At 57.9% G+C, this 20,124-nt stretch overlaps 3 protein-coding genes across 4 annotated transcripts; 2 read left to right on the top strand and 1 right to left on the bottom strand.

Annotated features, from left to right (window-relative positions):
• Window positions 1-90: 90 nt before the first annotated feature.
• DPP7 (dipeptidyl peptidase 7) lies at window positions 91-8,285 on the bottom strand. Its single transcript, XM_060683884.2, has 13 exons — window positions 8,084-8,285; window positions 7,879-7,989; window positions 7,343-7,482; window positions 7,063-7,226; window positions 6,834-6,969; window positions 6,640-6,721; window positions 6,266-6,432; window positions 5,605-5,665; window positions 2,254-2,372; window positions 1,727-1,883; window positions 1,210-1,274; window positions 1,032-1,102; window positions 91-355 (listed from the first exon to the last, which is right to left on the bottom strand). Exons 1-13 carry the CDS (start codon window positions 8,178-8,180, stop codon window positions 250-252), a joined length of 1,476 nt encoding a protein of 491 aa, XP_060539867.2. The 5' UTR covers window positions 8,181-8,285; the 3' UTR covers window positions 91-249.
• Window positions 3,078-6,188, top strand: LOC148111825 (kelch-like protein 9). Its single transcript, XM_034436208.3, has 4 exons — window positions 3,078-4,299; window positions 4,507-4,759; window positions 4,870-5,030; window positions 5,140-6,188. Exons 1-4 carry the CDS (start codon window positions 3,226-3,228, stop codon window positions 5,470-5,472), a joined length of 1,821 nt encoding a protein of 606 aa, XP_034292099.2. The 5' UTR covers window positions 3,078-3,225; the 3' UTR covers window positions 5,473-6,188.
• LOC117676611 (dual specificity testis-specific protein kinase 1-like) lies at window positions 8,206-19,104 on the top strand. Of its 2 annotated transcripts, none has more exons than XM_034436211.3 (9): window positions 8,206-8,689; window positions 12,175-12,377; window positions 15,210-15,331; window positions 15,439-15,487; window positions 16,294-16,443; window positions 16,888-17,061; window positions 17,176-17,259; window positions 17,469-17,555; window positions 17,907-19,104. In XM_034436211.3, exons 2-9 carry the CDS (start codon window positions 12,189-12,191, stop codon window positions 18,006-18,008), a joined length of 957 nt encoding a protein of 318 aa, XP_034292102.1. In that variant the 5' UTR covers window positions 8,206-8,689; window positions 12,175-12,188; the 3' UTR covers window positions 18,009-19,104. The 2 variants fall into 2 exon arrangements, with proteins under 2 accessions (XP_034292102.1, XP_034292101.1); XM_034436210.2 differs by lacking the exon at window positions 8,206-8,689 and adding an exon at window positions 11,600-11,746.
• The last annotated feature ends 1,020 nt before the right edge of the window (window positions 19,105-20,124 follow it).

Here is a 20,124-nt window from a genome sequence, read left to right as displayed (position 1 = left end):
AATGCATCTGAGCACTGAGTTTGAATTCTTCCCCTCCCCCCCCCCCCAGTTCCCAGATCCTTTCTTAGAAAGAGGTGAACCAAAGGCCTGTTTCCTCCCAGCCTCCATGAACCTCCCTGGAGGGAGCTTTATTCCTTACTCTTCAGCACTGCAGCATGAAAGTGTCACTGCTTCAAGAGGACACTAGAGTTCCCCACACCCCCTTCCACACCCAGCGGTCCGGGGGCTTCTGTTAAGGCAACTCAGACGCTACTTGGTGGCCTTGACGGTGGCCGCCTCCACCCAGCCCTGGATGATCCTGGCTTCCTGTAGCCGAGCTTCCCTGGCCGAGGCGGGGTCAGCTGGGTTGGAGCTCCTGTTTTTTGGGGAAAAAAATAAGCCCAGTGAAGAGGACCATCCCTGCTGCTTGTCAGAGGGCAAACGTACAGCCACGGGAACTGAGGAGTTCCAGGTGGCTTTTAAGGTGTGTTTGCTTGCTGTAGCAGGACCCCTCCCTTTCAGGGAACACAACCGCTCTGCTTCCTCTTTCGGAAACATTTAAAATTCTTGAAAGCTTGTTTTTAAAAAGAAAGGGGGGGGGTAATGAATCATCTGAAGAGACTTCCTTAAACAAGAAAGTCCAGTTGACTTTTGGGGAAAAAAGCACCTTTGGGACAACCATGACCTGGATGGCTGAGAAGCTCCAGAGACCCCTGAAGAGGGTGGCTGGTTGAGACCAAAGGGCTCCCCTAGCTCAGCACCTGGGCCTGCATGAAGGCCACCGAAAGCCCACGGGATCCGGGAGACGGCAACAGCCGCCCTCCCTGGTCAGAAGCCAGGAACAGCTCAGAGAAGGAAGGTTAGCTATGGAGGCAGCTATTCCTCCACCATAGGCCTGTCTCCCAAGAGACCTTCTGAACGAGACACCCCGGCCAGAGAGACGGGAGGAGGAGGAGGAAAGGCCTGCCTAGGGCTCCACAGAGCAAGAGGGGATCCTTGCAAGAATGGGGCAATCCGAGGAGACGGGGAAGAAGCCAGGAGGCCAAACGTACCGCAGATCAAGGTGATGGGCGCCCCCTTTGATGGTGATGGCAATCAGGGAGGAGCTCAGGTTCTTCCGCACCTGGAACGGCAACACCGGAAAGTCAAACTTTGGGAGTGGGGGGGAACAGTAGCTAACGGGTCCAGGTAGATCTGACCAGATCCCAGGAACACCGAGCAGGTACTTACTCCGCCTGATGCCCAGGGGTCCAAGTCTCCGTTGGAAAAAATAATGTTGCTTGCAGCAGCCAGATCTGCAGTTGTCAAAAGAACAGCAAGATTCTCGGTTGGAATGATAAAAGCCAGTGGGGAGGCTAAGGCGAGACGGGCAGCCCCCATCTTGAGGGGGCGGGGGTGTCCAGGAGGAGAGTGCCTGCCTTAAAACCATTCAGTGGCTCTGCAAAAGCTCCGGCCTTTCCCAGCAAGATCCTTTTAACCGGCCGGGCTTTTCACACAAGGAGGCCCCAACCTTGGACAGAGAGGTTCAGACTCCCATGGCAAGCCCTGTCCTCACAAAGAGAGGCCTTGCAAGGGCCCAGAAAGAGCCTCCTTCCACAGGACACCTGTCAACCTGGGACCATGTCCTACTGCCCTTTAAGTCTCACAGCTGCACCCTCCTCCCGCAGATCACCCAGAGCAAAGGGGGCTCTTCAGGAGCCCCCCCCCCAAATTGCAAGCCGAAATCCCAACAGAGGCTGCTGCTCACCGCTGCCCCAGAAGCTGGTGCGCAGCCACGATGGCCGGGGCCAGACCCCCCACTTGTGGAAGCAGTAACCTTCCCGGGCGGCCTCTGTGAAGGGCAGTTCCGGAAACATGTCAGTCACGTTGTTGCTGCTGAACGTTAAATTGATCTCGGTGCAGGCCTGGAACAGAGAAGAGTCTGGCTGCCGGGAGAAGCAACTGCAGGGGTCTTGTCCGGAACGGGGGGAGGGCTGTCTACACTGCATCAGCCCAGCCCCCTGCCACCCCGGCATCTGCCAGTTTCCGTACGGAAGAAGCTGGCTCCTCCGTGTGGGAAGGGGAGACCCATAGCAAGAAACATCCCAAAAATGCAAAAATGTCCGGGGAACTTTGCTCAGATAGCAAGTAAAAAGTCCAGACTTGGAAAATGTTTTTTCATCCCATCCCTGGCGATTGAATGCCTCAATATCCTGAAGGGCAGCTGCCCACCACCCCCACCTCGCACCCCTGCACCCGCTTCCCTTCCTGGCCAGCCCAGGTGAGGCAACCTACCTGATAATCCCAAGCTTCCGCATTGGGGCCTAAGCCACAGCCCGTTGGATCGGAACATTTATGATACAGCTGGTAAATGTCAAAGCACTTTTCCATCCCCGTGGAGTTGTAAAATACTCCTGGTAGAGCAAGAAGAAGAGGTTGAGTCCACTTTAGGTGCTACAGAGAGAGAGAGAAAGAGAGAGAGAGAGAGAGAGAGGAAGTTGGGCAGAGGGGAGACAGTTTCTTAAACCTAAATCATCCAGGAAGCCCACCTTAAGCCCAACTTGGGAGAAAAACTCATCTTGCTTTCAAAGTCTCAGATGAAAATTCTGTGGAAGACACGCAGCTAAAAGAACCACGAAGCCAGAACTCCAGCCCTTGGGAGGACAAGCTGAAGGAATGGAGACCCAAAAGTCAACATGCAAACACACACACACACACACAAAAGGCTTAAGGCTTCAGGACAGAGAAAGGGAAGAAATTCTTTGCCAAGTCCTGCTGCCAGGTACAATGGGAAGCTCTGCTTTCTAGCGTAGAACGCAACTCTTGCGGGTGGCTGGGCAGAGAAATTGCAAATATCCCTCGTTAAACTTCTTTCTCTTCAGCCGAGGTATTAAATCCTAGGAACAGCAGGAAGTCAGATTTTCTTCCCCTGCTGCCTCCTGGCCAAAGACCGCAGAGAAAGCCTAGACTGAAGCAGCCGGCTCTCCTTCCAAGGAGGGGGCAAGCCTGGACTTGCCACTTTCCCCACTTTGGCCAGACCAGGAAATGGAGGACCCACCGCACCTTGGTGGACATCAACCAATGGGAGGGAGGGAGGGAGGGGAGATCGGCTGCTGCTGTCTTGGAGACGAGGGATCAGCTGTCCTGCTCTCCTGGTAGCCCAGAAAAACAAGAGTGAAGCACAGCTAGCAAGACTGGCCATCCCACTGGCTGAGTCCAGGGATGCTTCCCGTGGGCAGAGGGTAGGAAAAGGGCTGCTTCGGAGCTATGGCTTCTGGAGAGACACATCTTGGGGACCGGGAAGCGGCAGAAGGCCAGAGTCTCAGCTCGGACACCTACCTGCCTAAACTCCTAGAGGGGCTCCAGAACCTGCGTTCCCAGAATGCCCTGTGTGACGTGGTGCTGGAGGCCGAGGGGGCCTCGTTCCCCGCCCACAAAGCCATCCTTGCCGTGGGCAGCAGATATTGCAAGATGCGCTTTGCCAGGGAGGCGGCCAGCCAGGCAACCCCGCTCAAGCTGGCACCGTCAGTGACCGCCCGGGGCCTGCAGGGCGTCTTGTCTTTCCTTTACTCCAACCGGCTGGAGCTGACTCTGCAGACGGTCGAGGAGGTCTTCCGAGCGGCCGAGGCGCTGCTGGTGCGCGAGGTGATGTGCCTCGCCTTCCGCTTCCTGGAAGGAGCCCTGGACCGGCACACCTGCTTGCCCATCCTCTGCCTCGCTCAGCGGCTCGGCCCCGAAGAACTGAGGCTGAAAGTGCAGCGCTGGGTCGGGAAGCACTGCGGGCACCTCCTGAAGGACCCTGTGCAGCTGAAGGAGCTGGACAGGGCGACTCTCTGCGAAATCCTGGACGGAGGAGACACCCGGGGACTGAGCGAACTGCAGCTCTTTCAGGCCGCCATTTGCTGGCTGGACCACAACGGCTCCCGCCAGGAAGACGCAGCCCAGGTGCTGGGCTACATCCGCTTTCCCTTCATTCCGCTCCCGGATCTGCAGAGGTTCGTCCAGGAAACGCCCGTCATGAGAACCGTGCCTGCTTGCCGCCGGTACCTCCGGGAAGCCATGGACTACCACGGCCAGCCGTACGCGCAGCCGCTTCTCCAGAGCGAGGGCGCCCGGGTGCGCCACAGGAACGAGAGGCTGATGGTGCTGGGGGGCAGATCGGCAGACAATGCCATCTGCGGGGACGTCTGGGCTGCCGACCAGCACTGCCATTCGTGGACAGCCATCGGGAAGCTGAGTGGGCCCCTGTACAACCACTGTGTGGCTGTCCTGCACGACTTCGTTTTTGTGATGGGGGGCCAGGAGAGCTTTGATCCGACAGGCCAGGAGCCTTCCAAGAAGGTAAGACAACCCTGACTGTCCAAAGAGGCACAGCTGGCGGCTCTGGTTTTCTTCAGAGTAGAAGGCCAACGGAGTCCCTTAGGGAGAGCAAATGTCCCTGCTTCTTCGTTGGCAACGTCAGGTAGTTCCTGGTGGCGAGGCAGACTTCCCTCTTCCCGAAGGGAAGAACCGGGGGAGCCACTGACCTTCCCCCTCTTCCAACTCCAGGTGTTCAGGTTCGACCCTTGCCGCAACACCTGGCTGCAGCTGGCCAGCATGCTGGTGCCCAGGACTCGCTTCTACGCAGGGGTGCTGAACGAGCAGCTGGTGGCTGTGGGGGGTGGAGCATCGCTGGGGATGCCAATCAACACGGCCGAGGAGTACCGCCTTGCCAAGAATGCCTGGCGGCCCCTCCCGCCCTTTCCGGAGACGGTGGCTGACCACGCAGGAGCGACGCATGGAGGCATCTTGTACATCTCAGGTGCGGAAGGGCAAAGGGCGGCTGGTACTGGCTGCTCTGGAGAGAGAAGCACCTGGGGCTGGGGCAGCCTGGAAGGCGGAAGGAACAGCAGCCCTTTTCCTTCGGCACAGGGGGCTTCGCAGAGGGCCAGACCTTGAACACCATGTACAGCTACCTCTCCCGCCTGCGCTGCTGGGTCAGGAACCGGCCGATGGCCTTTGCCCGCTGCGATCACGGCATGGCAACGGTGGGAGACCGCATCTTCTGCCTGGGAGGAAGGGCTCTGGCCAACGTAGGTGGCATTTGCTCCATTCCTCTTGGGCTCTGGGGCCTCCCCGAGGCTCAGCTGGGCGTTCTTGGCAGTGCTCTCTGGCTCTGCCCTATGCTTTGGTTCTTTGTAGGGCCAGGAGTGGGTCCCTGTGAGCGAGGTGGAGTACTATTGCCCCGTCACTGATCGATGGGCCCGGCTCCGTCTGTCGGCCGTCGACCTCTGCCACTTCAGCCTCACCAGCAGCCAGCTTCAGCTCTACGTCACGGGCGGAGGGTCTCTGCGGCGGAGGAGCAAGGAGGACGGCGTCTGGGTCTGCCACCCCAGCAGGGGAACCTGGGTGAAGGTGGGCTGCCTGCCCCGGACTCTGGCTGATCACGCCTGCTGCTTCGTTCACCTGCCCCCCGGGATTGCAAGCCCAGGAGGAGCCGAGCGAGAGGAGCCTTCGGACGGCGGAGGAAAATAGCTGGATCAAAGCAGTTTGGGTTTTCCCTGGGGTGACCCACAGGGAAACGAACTGGCAGCGCTTCCACCCTGTGGCCCCCACCCTGGAGAAATGCAGCATTCGCAGAATGAAACTGGGCGTGTATCTACTCACCGGAAAGAGCTGCCAGCCCTCGGATTGGGTCCTTACTGGCCAACATCAGTTCACAGCCAACCTGAAATATCAGACGTGCCCAGGCTCAATTTCTCAATGCCCCCTCCCCATCAGAAGCAGCTGAGCACATCTGCATCACCCCCTCCCCAAGCAGAAAGCCACTTTGGCTACCTGCCGACTGGCCCAATATAATCTATTTTCTAGCTCGTTTGGGGTTTCGTGCCAGCTTAAAAACATGCCGTAACCCCCATTGGTACTAATCTTACGCTTCTTGGCCCAAATCCCCAAATGCTTATATTGTCATGAAAAGGGAAAAAAGCCCCAGGCCCCAAATCTCTCTCTAGGACTGCCTTAGGTAGGTCCATTAATGAAAGGCCTCCCCTGGGGGTGGGGTGGGGGACAGAAGTGTCACTTTACTGGTTTAAGGATCTCTGGAAAAAGCAAGCAAGGAACACAGTTTGGTTGGTTATCCTTTGGCAAACATACCAACCCTGGGCAAAGATACGTGAAAGAATTTGGGTGTGGAGCTTGCTACTGTATTTTTAAAAATCACAATATCCACATTAAAGTGACCACCACCACAACAGGGGGTTTATTTTTGTCGAGCTGGGTACGCCGAGAGACTGAGCTGCCCCACGTCTGAGGGAGGCTGAGCTCTTACCTTGACGGGGTTCGCTGGGAAGTGGCCCATAAAGTCCGTCGTGTAAGGATAATCCAGCATGGCCATCATGGTGAAGGCATTCCGGGCAAACTCAAAGAGCTGCTTGACGTCCTCTTGAGTCGAAAGCTGGTGGCAGACAGCCATCTCCCTGCCGATTCTCCCGTAAGCTTAACACAAAGGAGAGGCGCCTTTGAGTTGAAGGATGCCGCAATTGGTATCCTCCACAAACGGAAACAAACTGCATTTGGGGCTTAAACCTTTCTGGTCCACTGTAGGGCAGCGGCGTATTTAGTCGCAAACTGCCCACAACTTCACACCCTAAAATGTGTCTGTCCCAAGGCCCGTTTGCTCCCGTTCGGAGCTCCTTCCTTTACCTCCCACCAGGCTGAGGTCCTTGATTTGTCTGAATGCTTCTCGGACAGCTTTGGCACACTCCGGACTGTAGTTTTGAAAGTCCTGGAAGAAAGAGACGAAATTCCCAAACCGAGTCAGAAAGCGAATTGGATTCTTTCAGATTCACTGGGGGATGAACGGGAAAAAGGGAGCCCGAAGGAGGCCCTTGTCTTACTGCTGTGACATCCTTGAAGAACTGGCTGGGATCCCCAATCCCCGCGGTGGACAGCACGGGGGCACTGGCAGCAAGGGCCCCGGCCACCAGGTTGGGATACTTCAGCCTCATGTAGGCGCTGAGCATCCCTCCGTAACTGTGAGGGGGATAAGGAGGAGGCTGTTACTTTCCTGGACAGAGGAAGCCGAAAGGGATCACACCCCATGGTTTGCTCGGAAGCAGCCCTCACCTGCCCCCGAAGGCGATGACTGGCACGCTCTGCGCTCGGTGCTGCTCCTTCAGCCACGCGATGAGAACCGCATAGTCGGCCAAGGCTTGCTCCACGCTCAGCAGGCCAATGTTCGGCCCCTGCAGGGACGCTGCTCCGAATGGAAGCGATTTCCCATAATACCTCTAACAAAAAAGAAAGGGGGGGGGAGATGAGCCAGGGACCAGCCTGTGCTATGGCAGCCCCTGACGCCCCCCTTCCTGCCTGCCCTGCCCTGCCCGGAGACGGCAACCCCCCTTACGTGTTCTGCAAAGACCACCAGGGCCCTCTGCTGCTCCGCCAGCTCCAGCAGGAAGCCGGTGTTGAGGGCGAAGTCCCAGATGTTTCCTTCATTGCCCGTGTAGAAGAAGATGGGGCCGACCCCCTGCTTCCAGAACTTGTCTGCGGGACAAGGACGCGTTAGGGGAAAGACGCGGGCGGTCCCCGTTTAGCGACCGACTCATTTAGCAACCCTTCACGGTTACAGTGATGATGAGGAAGCCCTCAGGGGCCAGTCCTCCCTGGGCATAGCTGACTCAAGGCAATAAGCCCAGTCACAGGGATTGCTTCACTCTGCAGCCCAGACGCCACTCCCAAGGGTGGTTGCAAAACGAGCCCCCCTCTCTCTCTGCACGGCTGTGGAGAGACCCCTCCAGAGCAGCAGCCAGCCCACGGGCGCCCCCCCCCCCGCCCTCCCTGGCAGCTGAACCTGCGGCCCCCTGGGAACCCCTGCCCTGGGGGGAGGAGGGGGGGGCTTTGCCAAGAGGGGCCCATTGACCCTCCTCCCCCCAGGCTGACCTGTGATGAGGTACCGCTGGGGGAAGGTCCGGTTGCGGCACTTCTGGAAGTCGAAGTGGTCCAGGGGCTGCTGGAAGAAGCGCTCCTGGAAGGGCGGGGGGGATCGGGGGGCTGCCAGGAGGGAGGCAGGGAGGTTAGGAAGCGCAGCGACCCCCCCCGACCCTCCCTCTCCCCGAGACCCCTTTGGCAACGGCCGCCCCCTCACCTGCCGCCCCCAGCCCCGGGAGGAGGAGGGGGAGGAAGAGGAGGGGGAGGGGGAGGGGGAGGGAGGGGCGCGGGGCTCCCGCTGAGATCGCCTCCATGCAGCCGCCGCTCCGCCGGTCACGTGCTGGAAGGCTCGGCCGGTCACGTGCGAGGGGGGGTCACGTGGCACTCCCCCCCACCGGGAGGCGGCAGCGGCGCCCGTCGCCATGGAGACCGAGGCGGACCCCTCCCCTCCCCCCGCCCGCCCTTAGGAAGCCCCCTGCCCAGTTCCCCCCCCCCACGCTTCTCCTCCCAGGGGGGAGGGTGGGCGCCCTCTGCACATGCTCAGAGACCGGACGGGCCCTGAGAAGCGCTGCCACTCAAGACGCCCCCTCCCCTCCTCCATCAGACTGGCTATCCCGCCCCCCCGCCCCCCTCCCATGCAAGGCAAGGGCAGCCGGCCCATAATGCGCGGCCGGGGGTCTCGGCGGCCTCCCTTCCCCGCACGCCCGCTGGGTGGCGCCGGGCCGGGCGAGGCGGAGGCGGGAGCGGAGCGGAGACCGGCGCCGTCTGTGCACCCCGCGGCTCGGCACGGAGGAGGAGGAGGCGGCGTGGAGCCCCCCGGCAGGTGAGTGCCCTCCGCCGGTCCTGCCCCGGTGCCCCCGGGGGGAGCCGAGCCCCGGGCGGGACGTCTCCTGGTCCTGCCGCAGCCGAGACAGGTGGAAGGGAGCCCGGCGACCCTCCCGGAGGGCGCTGTGCCAGGACCCCCGCCCGGGCTGGAGCCTCCCTGCCGGCGGCCTTTCCCCCGCGGGCTCCAGCGGCTCCGTTGCAAAAGCCTCCGCGGCTGCCCAGCTTCCCCCCCTCCCCTCCCCCTCTTGTGGGCCCAGAGGACCCCCCTCCCCAGGGCCCCCCGAAGGAGCAGCCCTCCGGGTGCCAGCCTGGCCATCGCTCAGCCGCCTCCGAGGTGGGCAGCTGAAGGCAGCTTGCATCTCGCGGCGGAAGGCGCGAGAGCCACAGGCGAGAAATGCGTTGATCCATCGGGCGCAGCTTTCTTTGCTCTGACCGGCAGGAGCCCCGAGGCGGAGGGGCCGGGGATTAAAGGCAGCGCTGCCCGCCCGCCTGCCAGTCAGGTGCCCCGGCTGAGCCCCCAAATGCTCAGCACCGAAGGGCCGTTTCTGCCAGGAGGAGGAGGAGGAGGGGGGGGGTTCTGGCTGCCATCCTCTAACCCGGGCAACCCTGGGAGATTCTGGGGAGGGGGAGGGCCGCTTTCCCCCTCTTCTCCCTAGGAAGGGGGAGGGCGAATCCTTCCCTCCCTCCCGGTGTCTTCTAGGAAGGAAGGTGCCACGTTGGTGCTGCTGCTTCACAGCTATAATTTCGCTGGGCCTGACTTAACCAAAGTTCTTGGTAAAGCCGCTTTTCTTCCCCCCCACCTAAAACCTCTCCCCATGACTTGTCTTCTATTAGCTTATGAGAAGCCCACAAGCTAAACATCCTTTGACCTAGATCTTTGCCTGGTGAGTACCAGCCCAGGTGGGGCTGGGCGCTTGACTTGTCAGGTCGAGGCAGGATTTGTGTTGCCAAGTCTTGTTGGGCTGGCCAAGCGCTTAGCTGGTGTGGATTGAGGAGGAAAACGGCACCACCAGCGTCTCCCCTCTGGGGATGAGTGGCAGGAACGCAGATTGCCCCGGGGCAGTGAGGTGGGGGAGGCCGATGGTCTTCCTGTCCTGGACTTCATGCGCCTGTCTTGTGGTCTGGGGTCAGGAGGCTGGATTTGGGGATGTAGCGTCCTATGCAGAGAATACGGAGACTGGGAGTTAGTGATGAAATGCCCTCTTAGGCAACTGAACGTCTCTGAGTTGAGCAGAACTGATACAGATTCGGAGCCAGCTTTTTGCCAGGGAATCCTGGCCTTCTTCTCCTTGGAGGGCTAGACTTGATAGCCTCTGGGCTCCCTTCCTGGCCTCCAGATCCAGAGCAGGAGTCAACCTGGGCAGCAATGGGCCCTGTTTCCTAGCAACCGGCCACCGTCTCCTCTGCAGATTCCAGAAAGCCTTGGAACAAAAGGCTCTTAAAACTCTCCCCCCCCCAAATCTGCCAGCCGAGCTTTCCAGCAGCTCTGAAGAGGAGACCATGCCTGGCCCTGCCAGGAATGCCCCGTCAGCTGTTTCTGCCTAATGGAACTGGCATTGATCTACCACTGCAGGGCTCTGGGCATCCGCGCCAGCTCTGCTTTCGCTCTCAATGAGATCCGCAGTGGAAGAGTGGGAAGATATTGTGACAAGCACACAACCTCGCTGGCGGGCAGGGATAGGTCTGGAGGCTCTGTGTCCGGCCGCTTTCTCTTCAGAGGAGGCCTCTGTAATTCAAGGAAAGAAGATTCAATAAAGGAGAATATTTGTGGCTCAGGGTTGGACCGAGGGGTCCTTGGTCCTCTCTCAGCTGCGTTCTTTCCTTGCAGACGTTTCATGACCCAAAGTAGGTAACAGCATCAGTGCCAGTGGGGTTTGCTGCAAATGCTCCTCCTAGCACTGATGATGTTACCTGGTTGGGTAATGAAACGTCTGCAAGAAAGCAGCCAAGTTCAGAGAGCGTTAAGGACCCTTCAAAGAAAATCCAGTGTGGCCTCTATTCGGTCCTCACCTCGCCTCCATCCACCTGGGCCTCCACACCTGCGTCCCTCCAGGGAGCCGGGGCTGTTGGGTCCTTTCCATAGCAGACCTAAGGAGCCGAGGGTCCTTACCGTGAGTCAGATTTTTGGGTCCAGCAAGACCATCTGTTTAGACTGAAACCGCAATGCTTGCAAATAATATCAACAGCTGCATCCTTGTTTACTTTTCATTTATTTTTGTCTTTTCCGATTTTCAAAGTGAGGCTGGTTTGTTTGTTTTTTTTCTGTGCACCTGTCCGTTCTGTACTTTAGCTCAACGCCTGATGTGTTTTTCCAAATGCCACAAAGTTTAGTCCAAGTTCTTTATAAACAAAACATCCACCAATTAGCGGCACCCCAAATCAAGCCGAAGGCATTCAGTGGCCTGGGGTCTCGCAAGGAAAAGTTATCAGAAATGATGCTGGATTTACGGGTTTGAGGCAGGGGCTCCTGCGTACCTTCACCCAAGCTGTGGTTTCCCTGTATGCAACATACGTCTCGCAAGCAGCTGAATTTTGTGCCAGATTATCAGATTACAGGTTAGGAAGGAGATAATTGTGCTTTCTCTCTGCAAAAATGAACACATTGCAAATGAAGGTTTTAGGGCGCTCGGGAGGAATGGAGTGGGGGAGTCGGTCAGTGCTAGCATTTGTAAAGCGTGAAGCAGAGGCATGTGAGAGCAGCTCTGCTTCTTTCTTTCAGCTCCCCGGGTGCCACCAGCGCATTCCTGCTGTGTTGTTGTGTTCAGCCTGGGAAACCGGAGGCTGCAGCCTCCCTCCTCAACAGGCCTGTTTTTGTCAGGGGGACAATGGGCCCATTTTGCTAGCCATCTGTGTCTTAAAGTAAGAGGCCAGAACCGCCATGTAGTAAAATCAGTCTCCAGAAAGCGTTTTCTCCTCCCGTCTGGGTCCCTGCAGCGAATTCAAAGGGGCTGCCCCCTCACAAAGTCTGGCCACCACGCCTGGTGCCGGGCAGTTGGCAGTTCCGCCTCCAGTGCCAGGAGGGAGGGCCTGCTGCAGACACTGCCCTGCACAAAAGGTGGGGAAGGCCAAGAACGCCAGGCATGAACTCGGGGCTGGAGGGGAGGAGGGTCCTGGGATGCCCCCGCCCATGAATTTAGCACCTGGGAGACTCAGCCCGGCCAGAGAGGGGGAAGAAGAGGCCTGAGCAGCCAGGGACCGTCCTTCGTGGGAGCCTTTTCCTTGCACCTACTTAAAATCCTGGAGCAGCTCCTGCTCGATCTGAGAGCCTCTCTGCTCAGGGCAGATGGAACCTAGAGAGCCCTTCAGCTGGAAAGCCTCTCGGCCCCAGTTCCTCCCAGCAGTTCCTCTGCCTCCAATCACTGGAGCTGCTGCTCCCAGTTCCCAGTTTGAGTCTGAGCAAAGTTTCGTAAAGGGAGATGAGCGCTCAGCCTGAGAAGGGGCTTTTCTGAGACACAGAACCTCTCCTTTCTTTCCTCTTTGCAGGGCCTGCCTTGACCATGCACAACGTGGGTCTGGCATCTCCGGATTTTTCTGGCTCAACCCAGTGCTGCGAGGAGAGCCCGGACGCTTATTGCCCAGAGGATGATCGGTGGCAGAGGCTGCGCACGGCTGTCCGGAAGCTGGAGTTCTGGGAAAACTTTGAGGCGGAGCTGATAGGCAGCGGCTTCTTCTCCAAAGTCTTCAAGGTAGGGCATCAGCCGGGCATGTTGAGCTAGGCCCACCCACCAGGTTGCCTTCTGTGCCCGTTGCCCTCCAGTTCCCCTCCGGGGAGGACGGGGGAGTTGGGGAGCAGAAGTCCCAACATGCCTGGGAGGAGGCAGACTGCATCTCTCAGACCTGCTTCTGGGTATTCGGAGGAATGTTTCGGGCATCAACACTGGCACTCCGTAGCTAGCTGGCTCCATACGCAGGGACAATCAGGGTAGCCCAGGAGAGTGTGCAGAGAGAGAGCATCGTCTCCAGATCAGGCAAGATGTTATGAAAACAGGAGCCGGGGAAGAACCAGAGACACCCAGCTGGTGCCACTGGTTTTGAGCAGAAGACCAGCATTTCCAAGGTGGTTTCATGACCGAGGCAAGAGAAGGAACGTTTTGTCTTAGGGGTTGGCATTCTCAGTGCCAGGACATATCTCTGGTTTAGGGGGAGAGAAAGCGACTGCTTTTTTTCTGATGGGAGACGTAAGAGGCAGGAGTCCCCCATGTGATGGGACTCGATCCGAGGGATCTCCTGCCTGGGTGGGCCGTGGCCGGATTCTTGTGCAAAATCAAGAGCTGGTGTTTCTCCAAAGGGAGACGAGTCTTTAAGACGATGAGACGCTCTCTGCTTGCATCAAGAACGCTGCTGCTCTGGTCCGCTTCCTTCCCCGGCAACTGAGGCTGGTTCCCTTCTGCCCTCTCCCCCTGCTAATCCTCACCTCTGTCCCTCGGTGCCTGTTCATTTGCCAATTGGCAACGGTCCTTGTTTTCCAAAGCCTTTGTGGGTGGTGCTTCATGTCCCTAACTCCCAGTCTGCAGGATTCCTGCGGAAGGACAAAACCTTTCATAGCCACCAAGGTTTGCTGCGGTTTGACAGGATGACCTTGTGGGGCTTTCTAGAAGTGAGGGACAATTGCGTCAGGACCGAGCCAGGATCTCTCACTGCTGGGCGGCACCTTTTTCTCCTTATCTGGCAGCTGAGGCACCTCGTGCCAGGTTGGGGCACAACAAAGGCAGCTCCGAGTTCAAGGATCCCTCCTGTCGTTGCGAAGCTACAGCAAAGCCTTTGGCAGTTCCTCTTCAGCACCCTGAGGCTGACCCTCGCCCACGGGGCAATTCTTGCACCCCAAAGAAAACGGGGCTCAGAATCAGCCAGTCCTTGGCCGGGCGCAAGAGACGGTGTCCGTTGGATGGCTTGGGCTGTTTGTGCCTGGAGCCTTGTGCAGAATCATAGGAAGCAAATTAAGGCGCCAGTTTCTCCGACAAAACCGAGGCGGCTTCTTTTTAAAACTAGAGTTCAAACTCTGACCTGGCACTTGGAGACAGCTGATCCCATCTGCACGTCGGCTGCTTCACCCCGTCTGGCTCTCTGTTCCAGCCCCCACCCTCCCCGCTCCTTCCCCAGCTTGTCCCAGCTCCTCCTCGGGCAAAGCAGGCACCCTCGTTGTGCAACTCGCGGGCTTTGCGTGGCTCATTGAGCGCCTGGTCGTGTCCGTCATTAACCTTTTCCTCCGCGAGTCTGAATGCCAGCTTGATTGCGATGCCTGATGACTTGAGGAGGGCAGCCATGCCTGCTGCCGCCCGCCTCCAAGAGGGAAAGGAAGGTGGAGAATTAATGAGCAGCCTTAAAAGCATTTTTATGGGGAAACAATAAAAAAAAGGCTGCCGTAACCCACTGGCGGCTCTCCTCGCTTAGCTGTTGGCCAAGGCTCCTTCCTCATTCGCGATCCCCAAGAAATGGCCTAATGGGGGTTTTATGGAGCTGGAGAGGCCAGGCTGCCAACATCAATCTTTCCCCTAAGCAGGGAGAAGGGGGCGACCCACGCAGGGCAGCTGGGAAGGACAGAGAGCCCCCAACCCCCCAGAAGAGGCTAAATGAGGCTGTCGGTCAATTAAACGACTTTACAACAAAGGAACCTTTAAAACCTCCCTCTGAATCCTTTTCAAAGGTTCCCTGTGATCACAGCTTCAGCAAAAGGATCGCTCCCCCCACTCCTCCTCCAGAGTACTCAGAGCTTCATGAAATACTCCCACTGCTGCTCCGGCTGCTGCATGTTAGAAAGGAAAAATAGCTTTGACATTTCCCTCCCGTGTCCCTGGAGCTCCCCAGAAGCGCCCTTAGCATGGTTCCCACGCGTGGTTAGTCCACTAACCCCTGCGCCGAGCCTTCTCCGACGCAAAAGGTATTGGACTTCAGCCCTCCTCATTTCCATCTGGGCTGGGAATGATGGGAGATGTGACTCGCCCACACGGAAGACGGTTGGCTCGGGATGAGGACTAGTTGAGTTTCTGAGGTTTCTGAGTTTTAAACCTTGCAAGCTGCTCCGTGTCCCTTGGCTGAGACGGGCTGCGAAATCAATCCCATCAGTGAATGTCGGTCCTTCCTTCCGTCCTTCAATTTCTGGCTGCAAATGCAGTTTCTCCCAGGAGCCCCACTTCAAGCAGAGTTTCGTTAACCCGAGGGATTCCCTGCCCCAGGAAGAGGCAAGAGCCATAAATGCCAAGCGGCTTAGAGGAGCCTCTGGGCAGGACGAGGCTATTAATGGGCGCTGGTGCAGCTGCTAATCCTTTAGAGCCAACAGTAGCTGAAGGTTTGCCTGATAGCCATCTGCTCCTTAATTATTGGTGCCAGGAGCTCTTCCTTTACTCTCTGGGCCGCCTGCGTGCTTCCCTCCGTTTCGGTGTCATATTTGGGTGGATCTTCCAGAGACAGCCCTGAACCTGTTAGAGGCAGCTATACCTGGGTGGGCGCCCCCGAAGGTGGACGCTTTTGATCTGAGGTCGCCTGCTCTCACGCCACCCCTCTTCCCGGGCTTCTGGCAGGTTGCTCCGCGTCCTGGGGCAAAGGCCATGGTGGTGAAGATTTACAAGAACGATGCTGACCAGGAGGGGATTGTGCGTGAGATCAGCTTGCTGCAGAAGCTCTCCCACCCCAACATCGTCAGGTAGGTCTCTTGAGTAAATCCTCTGGGGGGCGGGAGGCACGTAGCAGTAGGTCCTTTCAGCTTCCTTGGCCCTCCTACCTCCCACCCAATGTCTCCTTTTGTGTAAGGTACCTCGGGATCTGCGTGAAGGATGACAAGCTGTACCCCATTCTGGAGGTAAGAGGGGGGGATCTTCCCCTGCCCAAACAGCAGCCCTCAGTCACCCAGGCTAGGCTGCCTTTTAAAGGAAGGGGCCCTTGACCTTGGTGCCGGGCAGGAAGCAGGGATTTTCAGTGGTGGGATCGGCTCTCGGGAACGTCTTCCCGTGGGAAATTTGTCCGCCTTCTGGGAAAGCCGAAGCTGAGCTTCTCCGGAGGGCTTCTGTGGCCCGGCATGTCATATTGCCTTTAGACTTCTATCTCTTTTATTCTTGTCTTGCGTTGTTTTGTGGCATTCTTGTGAGCCTCCGAGAATCCCGCAATCGCAGCAACCCCCTCATTTGATAAATAAGTGTCATCTGTCCATGTGGCTTGCAATTGGCCTCGTGCCCCCAAAAGTGGGGAGTTGGGCTGATCTAGCTCCATATGGACCATATGTCTTTATGCTTTAGGACTGAGATTGCTGATGATGTAAAAAAAACAACAACAGTGTGCATCTCTGTTAAAAACAAACACACAAGGGAATTCCCAATGTGGAAAATCCTGCACTTAGAAATATAGAAGCTCAAGGGAGAAGAGCCTAATTTGTCCTGCAAGGTTCCTTTCTTTGTCTTCAGCATGGGGGAGCATGTAGTTCAGCCCAGCCTTCCCCAAAGGGGTGTTTGCCAGACGGGTTGAGCTACAGCTCCCATCCTCCTCAGCCGGTTGAAGATGGCAGGGATCCTGGCTGATGGGCCTGCGGGGCTGGGAAGGCAGAATGGCCTCCATCCCAGCCTCCGTGGGAAGCGACTCAAAGGCCCCTCTTCCCTTCTGGGCTGCTCTCAGTACGTGAACGGCGGGTGCCTGGAAGAGCTGTTGGCCTGCAAAGACACCTCCCTCAGCTGGAAGGAGAAAGTGGGCTTGGCCTCAGACATCACCCGCGGGATGGTCTACCTCCACTCCAAGAACATCTACCACCGCGACCTCAACTCCAAGGTGGGCTTTCAGTTCTACCTCCTTTCTGAAAGACTTGGGAGCAGCAGAACTGCAAAAGGGGAGGGTGGGAAGGGCCGTCCGGGGAAGTGAGTAGAAGACACCCCGGAAGAAGGAGAGCCCTTCTTCCTGTGTCTTAGTTTGTTTTGGCCAAAGGAGCCTCCCTGTTCAGGAGCAGTCTGCAGAGTCCCAGGAAAGGAGGAGCACTTTGGCTTCTATCCTAGTGAGGTTTCCTAAAATTGAAGGTCGTCGTTGTTTTTCCTTGTTTGGGGCTGGGCAGTTGGTCCGAGACCAGCGTCCATCCAAGAGGGAACAGGCCTCTGTGAGCCTGTGTCAGGCCAGTCCCAAGAGGTGTTTCCTGCTCTGTCCGGTCACAGCCCCCCCCCTCTCTTCAGAACTCCAGTGAGTTTGGAAGGAGATTGAAGGGGCCGTCCGTCTGTTTTTCAGAACTGCCTCATCCGAGTGACCCAGCGAGGACGGGAGGCGGTGGTGACCGACTTCGGGCTGGCCAAGGAAGTGGCGGAGCTCTCGGCCAAGAGTCCGGAGAGGAAGCTCTCGCTGGTGGGCTCAGCCTTCTGGATGGCTCCCGAAATGCTGCGGGGAGAACCTTACGACCAGAAGGTGCCTCCCTGCCTCCCTCCCTCCCTCCCCCCAGGGATGCCCCGGGGAGATGAAGAGCAGGGCGGTTGGAGGGCTGGCGAGTTCCCTGCGGCTGAGCTGGCCTCCCTTTGGCAGGTGGACGTCTTCTCCTTCGGCATCGTTCTCTGTGAAATTCTGGGCAGGATTCCCGCTGACCCCGAGGTTCTGCCACGGACTCAGGTGACTCCCAGGACCCCTTCCTCCCCGAAATTGGTCAGGAGGGCCCTTCCTGCTCTGAGTGGCCTTTTGGTTGGGGAAAGCTTTTTCACCTGCCTCCTTCATCTCTGGGAAGGCAATTTGGGGAAGCCGATTGGGGAGGGGGGCAAGAGGGAGCCCGGGGTCTACGAAATGACGGAAGCCCTCTTGAAACCCCCCTTCTCTCCCTCCAGGACTACGGGCTGGACGTGGCTGCCTTCCACAGCATGATCCAGGAGTGCCCCAAGCAAGTCTTGGATTTGGCGGCCAGCTGTTGCAGGGTGAGGATTTCCTTCAAAAGAGGCTCTTTTGTTTTGCGACACAGAATGAGGGGCCGGGGCCCCTTGAGCCAAAGCAGCTCTGGAGCATTTGCATGTTGCAGAGACAGCAGCTGAGGGTGTGTTCAGGGCCATCTACCTCAGAGTTGTAGACCCAGGAAGAGGCACCCTAAGCTTGGCAAAGCCACCTGGGGCACGGAGCGACCAAGGGGCAGCTCATGGGGGCAAGGGCATTTCTACATCCCTGATGGCAAGGGAGTTTGCCATTTCTGAAAGTTGGGTGACTGGCAGGGCTTGGGGGTGCGAGCTGCCCTTTGGCACATCTTTTCTCCTCTCCCATTCCCCCCTCCCCAGATGGAAGCCTTCAAGCGCCCCTCCTTCTCCGAGATCCTGGAGGAACTGGAGGACACGGCGGAAAGGCTGGAGTTCCTGACGGAGAAGCAGCCCCCAGGTTGACCCAACCGGGTGGGTTGTGGACTGAAACCTACCTTTACATCTCAAAAGAGAAGGTTCTGCGGGAGGAGGAGGGGGAGGAGGAGGGGATCGGGCCCCCTGGGGCAGATTCACAGGCTTGGAGAGTGGAAGACGCAGCCCCCTCCCTCCCCACCCCTGCCATCTCTTCTCCAGGTGCCCAGATTTTCTTCTGGACCGAGCAATATTGTTGCAAGAAAACAAATCCCCCCCCCCCCAACACACACTCCCTGCATTTAGATGGCTCTGGCCAGTGAGCCGAGCTGCATGCCTGCCACAGCCATCAGGCAACTCCATCAGGGGGCCGAGTTGCCCCCAGTCTTCAGACTGGGGTCTCGTCCTCCAGACCCTGCCCAGTGCTGTGGAGCTACTGCCAAACAAACCATCCTCTTCCTGAAAAGGGCGTTTCAGGCCCGGAGAGGGAGCTGAGCCTGGCTCTCTGTGCATCTGAGGAGGGGGGATCCCTGCAGAAGTCGGGGCGGGGGTTTCTCTGGGCATCTCAGCCACTTGGGGGCGCTGTCTTCCAGCCAAGTTTTCTGGGCTAATTCAATGACTGGGAAGGCAGATCCTGAGCAGACAGGGGAGCTGCCCTGCTCGGCTTGGCTCCCCTGTGCCAGGCACCAGCCTCCCCTCATGATCGCCCCACTCATTTGGCAGCCCCCGGTCCCAGAACAGAAGCCAACCCAGGTTCCCTTTGGTCCATGAGAAGGCCTCTCCCCACTTCCCTTCTCTTGGATCCTGTTCCCAACTGGGCTGAGTCATTGCGGTTCTGCCGTGGGCAGCAGATAGTTGGGGGGTCCCCAGAAAGACACACAGGTGGAAAGAGGCTCGGGTAGCACATCCCTCAGGCATAGAGAGACCCCCGAACCCATTCCAAACCACAGGCACACAAGTCCATCCTTGTGAACCCCCAAGGCCACGGGCATCCCATAATAGCCCTCCGAAAGGCACTGGGGCAGGTGGCTGGCTTTCAGAAGCCGAGGACAGAGCGGCGTCCTCTCCAGGCCAAGGTTGAAAACGGCTCTCCTGTCTTTGTAAATCAATAAATAGCTTGTGAGCTATTCCCAAAAACTCCTTAAAACAGGGACAGCCTCTTGAACTCTTGACTCTCTGTCTTTGTGTATGTGTGTGTAAGTGTCTCTGGGTGCCCCCCCTCCCCGTGTAGTGGTAGACCTGCATAGACCTGCACCCGCCACAAGATGGAGCCCTTTCACCAGCTATGCTGCATTTGGCAAAGCCCTCTGCTGGATGTCGGCAGTTGGTCATTCTCCAGGCACCTTCAGCTCCCCTCCTCTGGGTCAGTGGATGCAGACTGGCCGTCCTCTAGAAGCACCGGGCCAAGGAGGCTGCTTCCTCCTCCTCCTCCTCCTCCTCCTCTTCCTAACCTCCGCTCTCCAGCTGGTATTTTAATCCAAGCCATAGAAAGGGCTTGCTTGGATTGGATTCTAGAGCAGGGGTCTCCAACCTTGGCAACTTTAAGACTTGTGGACAGCTTTGCTGGCTGAGGAATTCTGGGGGTTGAAGTCCACAAGTCTTTCACCTCTTGCCAAGGTTGGAGACTGTTTTGCAACTGGCTCCTGCTGAAGGCTTGCACCGGATGCTCCTTCGAGGGGACGGAGTCAAGTCTGGATGACGTCTGGCCCTTGAGCAAAAAGGAAAAGCGGAGGTGGTCCCGGAGCCCACCTCTCAGGCCCAGAGTTACCCCCTGGATTAATGGATCCGCATCTGGTCAGTTGCAGGACCCTCTTTCAGAGCTCAGGAAGTTTGCAAAATGGTGACACAGAAGCATTTCTGCCAGGAACTGCTTTCCTTCCTGCATGTGAGCCTCCCCGCACCGGTGCCTGAGAGTCCTCCCTGAGACTGAGTGAAGCCAGCTTTGGCTCACTTCAGGGGTGAAATTCAAATTTTTTTGCTACCAGTTCAGTGGGTGTGGCTTGGTGGGCGTGGCAGGGGAAAGGTTACTGCAAAATCCCCATTCCCTCCCCACTCCTGGGGGAAGGATACTGCAAAATCCCCATTCCCACCCCACTCTGGGGCCAGCCAGAGGTGATATTTGCCGGTTCTCTGAACTGCTCAAAATTTTCGCTACCAGTTCTCCAGA

The sequence above is a fragment of the Pantherophis guttatus genome, chromosome 16, assembly GCF_059756535.1.
Source record: "Pantherophis guttatus breed Tessera chromosome 16, ASM5975653v1, whole genome shotgun sequence".
NCBI lineage: Eukaryota > Metazoa > Chordata > Lepidosauria > Squamata > Colubridae > Pantherophis > Pantherophis guttatus.
This window is presented reverse-complemented; position numbering and strand designations above follow the sequence as displayed.